The 12,341-nt window shown below is 48.0% G+C and overlaps 1 protein-coding gene across 1 annotated transcript in view; it reads right to left on the reverse strand.

The window, feature by feature from the left end:
* LOC139382322 (roundabout homolog 2-like) overlaps positions 1-12,341 on the reverse strand; it is a 366,464-nt gene that overhangs the window by 82,912 nt on the left and 271,211 nt on the right. The window contains exons 7-10 of the mRNA XM_071126242.1: positions 11,065-11,076; positions 7,014-7,138; positions 4,094-4,265; positions 28-233 (exon numbers count right to left, since the gene is read on the reverse strand). Of these exons, the coding sequence (XP_070982343.1) occupies positions 28-233; positions 4,094-4,265; positions 7,014-7,138; positions 11,065-11,076 (515 nt within the window). The remainder of the gene's footprint in view (positions 1-27; positions 234-4,093; positions 4,266-7,013; positions 7,139-11,064; positions 11,077-12,341) is intronic.

Raw genomic sequence — 12,341 nt, forward strand, 5'->3', positions numbered from 1 at the left:
TTGTGAGTGGGCTCCTGTGGTTCTCACCCTGAGGCTCCTCATCTGGAGGCTGCCCAGGTCCTGCAGGGACATGCGGGGATCCTTCCCCAGCAGACTGACCCCGTCCTTCAGCCAGCTGATAGAGGGGATGGGGTCTCCTGACGCCTGGCACTTCAGAAGGGCCACGCTGTCCACCCTCAGTGTCTGATTGGACGGTCCCCGACGGATGATGGGCGGTGGCCTGTCTGTCAGCACTGGGACAAGACGAGAGACAGAGAGAGTTGGTCAGAAGAGCCACACAAGCCATTACAATATTAAAAGGACTACGATGGAGATGAAAGAGGTACAGAGGTAGGATCTTCATTTGAGCCGGTTTTCAACAGAAGGAAAATAATCCGGCAGCAACAGACAACCCTTACATTCACACCCAGGAGTCTGTGATGGCGTACGGTGACAAGGGCCTGTTGACTCAGGGTGGTTCAGATAAATACTCCATCATGTTCAGTGGGGAACACTATCAGAGGCCCCCACTGGCACCCAGAACTGAAACCACCGCCACTCCCCAGAGAGTAGCTCCCCACGGAAATGATCCAAATGAGTCAGAACGGCAAAAACCACTGTGAGGAAAATAAAATGTTTTGTTCATTTCAATGCTAATGTTAAATGCTGTTTGAATGAATATATACATTTGTCATGTGTTGGAGAATGCCTGTGGGTTGTACTGTGAAATAGTGTATATGTCAGAGGTGCTGTATCTGTGAGTTACAGTTACAGTGCCCTGGCAGTTTCTGTGTCAGCTGTGGTGAATAATGTGGAGTCCCCTGGCATCACACATTAATTAACAGGAAGGATTAATGATGTCAGACCTGCAGGGGCCAATTAGACAGTCAACATCGCTAACCTTTCAACACATTATCTCTCTGTCTGTCTGTCTGTCTCTCTCTCTCTCTCTCCCCCCTCTCTCTCTCTCTCTCTCTCTCTCTCTCTCTCTCTCTCTCTCTCTCTCTCCCTCTCTCTCTCTTTACAATCTTTCTCTTTCTCTCCAGCAGGGAAGTCAGTAGGATGGAAGGAAGACACATACTTGCCTTGGTATGGCAGAACCATGGCTTTAGCTGAGAGAAAAACGGATAGAAGTTGAATCTACAACATGTAGGCCCTGCTGAATTCATCATTGAATCTATTTCAGTGATAATACTCCAACCACCACAATGGAATGCTTTTATCAGAAAATCTGGAGGTTAAATACATCAACCAGGATTACCGTGTGCCTAACCCGCAGATAGCATTAAAAACAGCACTACCTGTCTGTAGGTCTCACTGTTAGATCTAACTTCCCAATGAACTCACTGAGGGAGTTAACTGCTTGTCATTGTTATCACTTGGCATGATGCTTAGACACTGAAACACACCTGGAAGGGTTCTGTTATGTGTCTTAATGATTCCCTCAGCTCTGAGTTATGACTCCACAGCATTACATGTTAGGATATTATGACAGAAAGTATGATAAAATCCTGGGTGAGTTTGGCTTGGTTTGGTCCGGCAGGGAGGGGATGACGAGGGTGGTGGATGGATGGCGTGATGGATGGGTGTGGGGGTGGGGGGGTGGGGGGGGGGTGATGAAGCAGGGGGAGAGCTAGGGCCTTGACTGTTTGCATCAGGAATTTCTCATTACATATCACCTTGAACCCAGCGAGCTCTGTTGGCCCCTCAGGACACTAAATCACCTGCTCCCAGCGGCAAGGTGTGACCATGACCTTGCCCCAGCCAGCCCTCCTCTCCTCCTGTCCTCTTCCTCAGCCTTCCTAACACCCAGCTCCCTCACACGTTCCTCATCTTACACAGTCCAGCCATAAGCTGCGTTAGCTGATACGACTTACACACAGGAATAGAAAGACAGACACACATGCACTACAATTAATGCACCTCACACCCTTAGAATACAGTATGTGTTGGTGCACGCAGCCATAGACCCCTGAACAGACAGACAACACTGTAAATCTTAGACAATGGAACATGAGTTGAGTAAGGTGTCTTGAGGTTATGAGATCTAAAACCCTTGATATTTTAAGGCAGGTCACCGTGATACAAGTCAGTATTCCACGTCCATCCATGTCTGAGGACATCGTCGGGGGCAACAGTGAGCTCTGTTACCTTCAAGTAGGTTTGGGTTTTGATAGGGCATTGTGGACGTGGATAGTGGATGGGTGTAAGCATCTGCCTCTGATTCAAACGGTTGCATGTTCAAATCCAGCAATAGAAACCTTAACCCTAACCTGAACCATTCAGAATGAATGGCTAACCTGAACCCTAACCTGAACCATTCAGAATGAATGGCTAACCTTAACACTAACCTGAACCATTCAGAATGAATGGCTAACCTTAACACTAACCTGAACCATTCAGAATGAATGGCTAACCTTAACACTAACCTGAACCATTCAGAGTTAATGGCTAACCTTAACCCTAACCTGAACCATTCAGAATTAATGGCTAACCTTAACCCTAACCTGAACCATTCAGAGTTAATGGCTAACCTTAACCCTAACCTGAACCATTCAGAATGAATGGCTAACCTTAACCCTAACCTGAACCATTCAGAATGAATGGCTAACCTTAACCCTAACCTGAACCATTCAGAATGAATGGCTAACCTTAACCCTAACCTGAACCATTCGGAATGAATGGCTAACCTTAACCCTAATCTGAACCATTCAGAATGAATGGCTAACCTTAACACTAACCTGAACCATTCAGAGTTAATGGCTAACCTTAACCCTAACCTGAACCATTCAGAATTAATGGCTAACCTTAACCCTAACCTGAACCATTCAGAGTTAATGGCTAACCTTAACCCTAACCTGAACCATTCAGAATGAATGGCTAACCTTAACCCTAACCTGAACCATTCAGAATGAATGGCTAACCTTAACCCTAACCTGAACCATTCAGAATGAATGTCTAACCTTAACCCTAACCTGAACCATTCAGAATGAATGTCTAACCTTAACCCTTACCTGAACCATTCAGAGTTAATGTCTAACCTTAACCCTTACCTGAACCACTCAGAGTAAATGTCTAACCTTAACCCTAACCCGAACCATTCAGAATGAATGGCTAACCTTAACCCTAACCTGAATCATTCAGAATGAATGGCTAACCTTAACCTTTACCTGAACCATTCAGAGTTAATGGCTAACCTTAAACCTTACCTGAACCATTCAGAGTTCATGTCTAACCTTAACCCTTACCTGAACCATTCAGAGTTAATGGCTAACCTTAAGAATTTAGAGTTAATGCCTAAACTTGACATTAAGCATTTTGAAATGTAATGTTTAGAACAACTTCAAAATTTGACGTTTGACAAACATGGATGAACGTTTAATTCAAATTTTATTTTGAATAAAGAATTCCCTTCACTTAAAAAATTGTGTATTTACATTTTTTCCCCAGGCTGATCCTTCACAGGGCATCTGAAAGCTCGTCAATCTATTTACCCATCTCCACAGCAGAACAGACTAGAGGCAGTGGGACTGAGCAGGCCCTCATAAGTCATCCTGCAGACATGCTAACTGTTGTCACTCACTCACTCAATCACTCAGTCCTTGACTCACTGCCTCCCTCAGCCAGATGCTGCTGATCATTCTACTGAGAGACTCGAGGGCAATGCTTTATTCCCTCTCCGGCTAAACTTGAACAAGTATTTCATTCAATTGTGTCGTGATAAAAAAAGCTCATTTATGTATGATTTCTAGATGTTTCTCAGACAAAAAAAGCTGCATTTAATTCCTGTACATGGCAAAATACTCCTCCTTTTACACTACGTTTCCTCCAGTACTTAAGGCCAAAATCCACAGAGAGTCAACCGGGCAAGGCATGTGCTCTGATTAATTCACTACAAATTAAAGAACACTTCTCTTGCTGCTCATTCATGTGTGTACATTAACTATTTAGTGTACAGTGAAGGCTGTGTGTGTCTGTGTGAATTATGTGTCTGCACGAGTATGGGTGTGTGTGTGTGTGTGTGTTGATAGCATAGCAGAGTGTGTATGCATGCTGCATTAACGAGTGGTGCTCTAGCACGTTGGCGTCGGGGTGGGTATGCGGCAGGCCTCACCATCTGTGACCTCCAGTTGGGCCTTGGCAAGGATGCTGCCAGCCACGGTCAGGGCCTGGCAGATGTAGTAGCCTGCGTCTGCCCGCTGCACGGCGGAGATGGTCAGGTCTCCACTGGAGGACACAGAGAAGCGACTGTTGGGCTGCTGGGGCTGGTTGGGAAACAGCAGGTTCTGCAGGAAGAGAGGAAGCAGGCCAATTAGTAGATGGACATGGACTCATTACAGCCAGGAACACATCCAACTGACACACACTCACGTATCGCCATCACTCTGGTTTAGACATACACACGGCCAGTTAACAGAGCCATTCCATCCATTACCTGGTTAAGGAATTACACACAACTATCACATCTGATAGCTTGGTTACACATAATGGATGGCATGTATTTTCCCAGCCAGCCATGTCAGAGGCTCCAGAGAGCTGGAGGGAACACAGTCTGAGTCTCTCTGTCTACTCTTGTTTCATTCTGCTTCTCATAATTGCTATGGGGCTGCTTTGTTTACACAGAGTCTCCCCCGGCTACCCCCTCAGCCCCCGGCCTCAGCCCACAGCCCCCAGCCTCCAGCCCCGGCCCCCAGCCCACAGCCCCGGCCCCCAGCCCACAGCCCCCAGCCCCAGCCCACAGCCCCCGGCCCACAGCCCCGGTCCACAGCCCACAGCCCACAGCCCCGGTCCGCAACCCCAGCCCCGGCCCCGGTCCAGAGCCCACAGCCCACAGCCCCGGTCCACAACCCCAGCCCCCAGCCCTGGCCCCAGCTCACAGCCCCGGCCCACAGCCCCGGCCCACAGCCCACAGCCCCGGTCCACAACCCCAGCCCCCAGCCCTGGCCCCAGCTCACAGCCCCGGCCCACAGCCCCGGCCCCCAGCCCACAGCCCCGGGCCACAGCCCCGGTCCACAGCCCCGGCCCACAGCCCCCAGCCCCGGCCCACAGCCCCGGCCCACAGCCCTGGCCCACAACCCCAGCCCCCAGCCCTGGCCCCAGCTCACAGCCCCGGCCCACAGCCCCGGCCCCCAGCCCACAGCCACGGGCCACAGCCCCGGCCCCCAGCCCCGGCCCACAGCCCCGGCCCCCAGCCCCGGTCCACAGCCCACAGCCCCGGTCCACAGCCCCCAGCCCCGGCCCCCAGCCCCGGCCCACAGCCCCGGCCCCCAGCCCACAGCCCCGGGGCACAGCGACGGCCCACAGCTCCGGCCCACAGCCCCCAGGCCCGGCCCACAGCCCCGGTCCATAGCCCCCAGCCCACAGCCCCGGCCCACAGCACATCCCATTGAACTTCAGGTTCTATTGAATGAGTCCATAGCAGAGGAAGAAGGAGGGAGTGTTGCAGGTCTGAATCATACAGAAAACATCTGATTGGCTGGGGTATTTAGTGAGAGGTGACGATGGGGATAGAGAAGGTATGAAGCATCAATAAACCAAGAGGCAAAGAGGGAAAATAGTGTTGTGATTGGGGTGCAGTCACAGAACATGGGGGTCTATTTACTGAGAGGATACTGGTGTAAATGAATGTTGGTTTTTGTATGTTCATGTTCAGTTTGCTCTGTTGCAGTGAGTCAGATAGGATTCATCACTTATTTTGATGTGAGACTGTGTTCAGCATCGGTGTGAGTGGAAGTATACAGTGTGTGTGTGTTGCATGCAAATGTGCATTTCACCCCATCCCAATCTCTGAGTGGCACTTTGCTGTAATTGTCTGGCCCCAGGCTCAGGGTGTGTGTGTGTGTGTGTGTGTGTGTGTGTGTGTGTGTGTGTGTGTGTGTGTGTGTGTGTGTGTGTGTGTGTGTGTGTGTGTGTGACTCTCAGCCAGAACAAAATCATATCTCCGGTTCATCTACAGGTCCTGGCAGGCTCCTAATTACTGCTGTTGTTGTTGTGTGGACTGTGAGGACCTCCAACTATGTGAAGGGCTATCTGCTCTGCTCTGTGTGAGGCATAGTATCACTGTTAGCAGCACGGTGTCATGGGAACTGGTTACCTCCTCACTAGCCACACAAAGGTGTGTCTGGTGTGGTGTTTGTGTGTGCCAGAGATACTGATGGGAGATAGCGTATATTTCTGTGTGTGTGTGTGTGTGTGTGTGTGTGCGTGTGTGTGTGTGTGTGTGTGCGTGTGTGTGTGTGTGTGTGTGTGTGTGTGTGTGTGTGTGTTCGTGTGTGTCACTGAGGGAGAACTGGGGAGTGTCACACAGAATGACATCATAGACACAGCAGGGTCGTCCCCACACAGCCAACGGCATGGTTACTATCCAATCTAAGTGGTGTGTGTGCTGATAACACTAGACAGTACAGTAACACAGTAATAACTGCTAGTCATAAATAAAGCATGGATGAAAAAACACACACTGGATGAAAAAACACTGAATATTCTTGTAAATGCAGAGATATGAAGACTGGACCAAGCTGTTTTACAGGTCCTTACAGTATAGGTCCAGTGGTAGAAGACTGGACCAAGCTGTTTTACAGGTCCTTACAGTATAGGTCCAGTGGTAGAAGACTGGACCAAGCTGTTTTACAGGTCCTTACAGTATAGGTCCAGTGGTAGAAGACTGGACCAAGCTGTTTTACAGGTCCTTACAGTATAGGTCCAGTGGTAGAAGACTGGACCAAGCTGTTTTACAGGTCCTTACAGTATAGGTCCAGTGGTAGAAGACTGGACCAAGCTGTTTTACAGGTCCTTACAGTATAGGTCCAGTGGTAGAAGACTGGGCCAAGCTGTTTTACAGGTCCTTACAGTATATGTCCAGTGGTAGAAGACTGGACCAAGCTGTTTTACAGGTCCTTACAGTATAGGTCCAGTGGTAGAAGACTGGACCAAGCTGTTTTCCTGACCATGTTTTTCCTGGTACGGTTGGGTGTTCAGGAAAAGCTCCTGGCTCTGCTATGGGTCATTAAGAGGTGTTTATATGCTCTTCTTACCTGGCTACCCTCCTTCTGCCAGAAGACTGCAGGCTGGGGGTTGCCCTTGGTCTCACAGGGGAAGGTGGCGGTGCGACCCTGGGCCACGATCTGGTCCCGCGGCCTGATGATAAACTGGGGTGCAGCTGGGGTCAAAGGGCAGAAACACTAGGGTTAGAACTCAGAGTTACACAGAGGTAAAGCATTGAAGCAAAGGTACCGTCAGGCATCACAAGGACAAATCTAAATGGGCATGTCCTACAATCTTAGAAAAAAAGGTTCCAAAGGGGTTCTTTGGAAGGTCCCATAGGAGAACCCTTCCATGTAGAACACTTTTTGGTTCCAGGTAATAATAACTATTTTGAGTTCCCTGTAGAACCCTCTGTGGAAATGGTTCTACATGGAACCCACAAATATTCTACCTGGAACCGAAGGGGTTCTACCTGGAACCAAAAAGGGTTCTTCAAAGGGTGGGTTCTCTATGGGGACAGCCAAAAAAACCTTTTAGGTTCTAGATAGCAACTTTTTTTCTAAGAGTGTGTAGAGCTTCCATGCAGCGTGTTCCTTCCATTGATCGCCATGGTATTGGACGCCATGGTAACCACTCAAGGCCATTCATTGAGGCTGGAGCTGAATGAATGACGGTTGTCAGTGTTCACAAACAGCAGCAGTGTCTCGGTGACAATGGCATCAGGAGAGTTAGTTAGACATAATGTAGCTAGGCTACACAGAGAAAGACACAGAGAAAACCTTGTGACGATAGGATTAAATAAATGGACAGAACCCAGCTAACAGCTAAAGGCTAACTCTCTCATGGGTCCCTCGGGGGGAGGACAGAGCCCTTACCCCCTCTCTCACCCACCACCCAACACTACAGTCCTCACTCCCTCACTCTATCCCACCACTCACCACCTTCATTACTCAACTGGACCCTGTAGAAGCCAATTAAACAATTGACCGACGAAATATACTCAAGGAGCCAGCAGGGAGATCTCACATGTGGGATGTCTCATTCCACTCTCTCAGTTTCCGGGCCATCTTAATGTGTTCGAATGCAACATAAACAAACGTGTCCTCGCCAAACTTTAGATCACTTGGCAAATCCCAGAGACACATCCTCTCTGTCTTACACTAATAAACAGCTAGAGGAGTGATTGGTTGGGATACACTGCATTGTGTTCCAGGATACACACTGACATATACAGAACAGGACGGCTTTTCTCTCTGTCTTCTGGTCGTCATTAAAGGTTTATTAACCATTGAAATAACTGTGTGATTTCCCCAATTAGGCATTACTCCCTCATTATCAAAAACACTTTTACTGTTGATCTTCCAATCAAGATCATTTTCACACTTCAAGATTCCTTCATATAAGACATTTGGTGACCATACGTCTTATCTAATGTGGTCTGTTGACCTCTCCTGGTTGGGTTTATCAGTGTTAACTGGGCTCTAGGCCCAACACTAGGTTGGCCTGTGATGGTGGTGAGATGTTAGATCGTACACTCCTAAACCGTTCCTCATAGTCAGAGCGGAGAGGACATTTAAATCAACCAATTATAGACACCAATCCCAAAACGTCAGTCAAGTATAACCCAGAGAAGGCACCAGAAATCAAAGCTCAATCTTTTTATCAGTCAAACTTGTTCTCACTTTTCTCACACTGAGGATAAAGTCCTTCAGCTCTTAGTTACCTTTGACAATGTTCAAATGAAATGAAAGAGAATAGAGGTACTAGCTAACTACCGAACACAGACTACATCTCTGACAGACTAGACCAGACTGTTGTTACAGGTCACTTACAAATAGGTTTCCTACTGTTGTATGACTGTTCTCAAAGCAGTAGTGGCATCTGTAACTTTGTTAATATTTGGTATGGCGAGCCAGAAGAGGGAATAGCCAGCAGAGGTTATAGCCAGCAGAGGGAACAGTCAGCAGAGGGAACAGCCAGCAGAGGGAACAGCCAGCAGAGGGAATAGCCCGCAGAGGGAATAGCCAGCAGAGGGAATAGCCAGCAGAGGGAACAGCCAGCAGAGGGAACAGCCAGCAGAGGGAATAGCCAGCAGAGGGAACAGCCAGCAGAGGGAACAGCCAGCAGTGGGAATAGCCAGCAGAGGGAATAGCCAGCAGAGGGAATAGCCAGCAGAGGGAACAGCCAGCAGAGGGAATAGCCAGCAGAGGGAATAGCCAGCAGAGGGAATAGCCAGCAGAGGGAACAGCCAGCAGAGGGAACAGCCAGCAGAGGGAATAGCCAGCAGAGGGAATAGCCAACAGAGGGAATAGCCAACAGATGAAAGAGAGATTTGTTAAACTGCATGATCACAATGCCTTCAACAAGACCATATGACGCGGTTTCATAATACATCATTATATGAAACCACTGACAGGCTTTTATTCTGATTCCTGTGTAAGTATTTCCAGTGACAACCCAGCTGATTCCAGTCAGGGTAAACCTCTTCCTGTTTGGCTCATTTCTCCATGCAATCCTTTTTTTGGGGAGAGTGTATTTGTCAAAGATACACACAGCCTGGAATGCTACAGATGGCTATAGATTTACAGCCTTCCTGTTTGGCTCTCCTCAACTTAGATAGCTTGCTGCATTCCATAACGTTGGGTCTGATTCAGAGCACCTCTCTCTCTCTCTCTCTCTCTCTCTCTCTCTCAGTGCATTAAAGGAGAGCAGTCACTCAGTGTTTGATGACTTACAGGCTGTTCTCTATTGCTGCCCTCACACCTTGTCTCTCCTCTCTATCTATCGCTTCCTTTATCACACTCTCCTTGTCTCCCTCAATCCCCCTCAATCTCTCACCTATGCAGAACCCACACAAACACAGAGAAATGTAGCCTTGTAAAGCAAGCTGTGATAGCAGGTCAAGTATGATGTGATGAGGTTGGGTTGGTTTGGGGGCCAACAAGTGATGCATATTTAAAGTTTGTAGTCCCCTAGCCAGTGAGTGACAGACAGGACATCCCGGTAGTGTGTGTGAGGATGTTTGATTCAGGGACCCTAAAGACTAGTGAGAGCCTCCTTCCTGTCCCCTCTAAGGGAGGCACAAGATCAAACCCCCATATTTAATTCATGACAAGACAGATCTGTCCTGGGTTGGAGGGGATTCATAGTAAAATGCAGCTCTGAGACAGCCATGAACAAATGGACAGACACACACACGCAAGCATTTTTTTTCTCATTTCTTTAAATCCCACATTCAATCATATTTTATTCAGAAGTCAAAAGCAATTACTGTCTCATTCCCACGGGCAGCCTGCATGTGTAATTTCCTAAATTGTCCTGCAGCTTGACAGTCCGTGACAATCTGGGGGTGGCCACTGCTGTTTTGGCAACGAAGGTCCTACCACTCCTCCAACGTCAGGGTTCCTTCTGCCAGTCAAGCTAGCTCTGACACGCACCCCTGCTCCCCTCTTCCTAACCTCTCCTCTCTCTGCCTGTCCTACCGCTACACACATCTCTCTCCTTTCCCCCTATACACAACTCTCTCTCTCGCTCCCATATCTCTTCGCAGAAGACAGAACCCAAACAGCTCAAACTGACACTTTTCACCAAAACCATCTACTGTACTGGAAGCCATAACACTTTTAAGAGTTTCAAATTGCCCTGACTCCATGTCTCCTCCAGATCCATGTGAAAAGGAAATAGAACAGCAACAATTACTGAGACTTTATTTCCCAGTCCAGAGGAAGCAACTCAATACAAGACATACAGATCCCATTTCTGTCTGCCAGGGGGGACAACTAGGGGAGACTCGAGACAGCTATGGCTTCGACAGACACACTACAGTACAGATACATAACCTATGTACACTAGAGAGGTAAGGATTAGTTCATTGGGAGGTTAGTAAGCAAGCAAGGCTGAAGCTGATGACTGTACTAAAAAGTCCCCTCTGTAACCATTTGAGATAGACAAGCAGGGTTTTAGGGTAAAGGCGTGGTACGGAGTGATACAACATCTGTGTTAATACAGAAAGGTGAGGGTCGTTGCAATCTGCAAGGCAGCGAGGGTGTGTGTATGGAGAGAACATGCAGGATGGACTGGGGTCATCAGGATGGTACTTACCGACAGGGCGAGCTGGACACACCACAATGAAGAGGTGGAAAAACAAATAGGGAAATTAAAGTCAAACAAATCATAAGATATAAGGGGAATGAATGACATGTCGTGTTGAGGTATACAGTTCTAGTACAGGGTACGCATGACAGATAAGATCCTATTGAAGGGAATTCACCTTTAACACAGCTTTAACAGTGTGCTGTGTAACAGAGCCTCTCCAGCGAACTGTCAGGGATGCCCAATCTGAATATAGCACCTCATTGTGGTGGAATGGATCAATGAATAGATCAATAGTATTTCTGGGAAGCCATGCTCTTGTACCATCAACATAGTCTTATTCAGACGAGAGCAGGAAAACATTGGGGCTCTGAAGGGTTCTTGTGATTGGATCTGCTCTGTCTGTATTCATGAATTCTACAGATCCTAGGGTGGTGTGTGTTTGGAACAGCAAGGCAGTGTGTGTGTTCATCAGAGAGTGATAGCGAGAGAGAGAGAGAGAGAGAGAGAGAGAGAGAGAGAGAGAGAGAGAGAGAGAGAGAGAGAGAGAGAGAGAGAGAGAGAGAGAGACTAGAAATAGGTAAATCAAGAGGCAGTCTTTATATTTGATACAGGGATAGAGCCCAGCACCACCATATTGACATTAAGGAAGGAAGAGTTAGTGGAGAGAGTCTCTCTCTCTCTGTCGGTCTGTGTGTCGGTCTGTGTGTCTGTGGAATACCTCTACCTGTGCACCATGTATTCTACACTCAGCCCACTGAGCAGGGCTCAGAGACCAGGGCTCATATTATCCACTAGTCAAAAGGATGAACATTGAAGTCAACGCCCAGGTTATTCCTCATCTATTCCCCAGGTCCTGTGGACGTTAAAGCAATCCACAGAGACCTTGAACAGTGTGAGATTTAATGGGCAAAAAAGGAGAGAGAGAGAGAGAGAGAGAGAGAGAGAGAGAGAGAGAGAGAGAGAGAGAGAGAGAGAGAGAGAGAGATAGAGAGAGAGAGAGAGAGAGAGAGAGAGAGAGAGAGAGAGAGAGAGAGAGAGAGAGAGAGAGAGAGCGAGAGAGAGATAGAGAGAGAGAGAGAGAGAGAGAGAGAGAGAGAGAGAGAGAGAGAGAGAGAGAGATAGAGATAGTCATACTACTAGTCACACGACTAGTCATATGACTAGTCACACTACCAGTCACACTACTAGTCAAACTACTAGTCATTCTACTAGTCACAATACTAGTCACTCTACTAGTCACTCTACTAGTCACACTACTAGTCATTCTACTAGTCACTCTACTA

The sequence above is a fragment of the Oncorhynchus clarkii genome, chromosome 24, assembly GCF_045791955.1.
Source record: "Oncorhynchus clarkii lewisi isolate Uvic-CL-2024 chromosome 24, UVic_Ocla_1.0, whole genome shotgun sequence".
Lineage (NCBI taxonomy): Eukaryota > Metazoa > Chordata > Actinopteri > Salmoniformes > Salmonidae > Oncorhynchus > Oncorhynchus clarkii.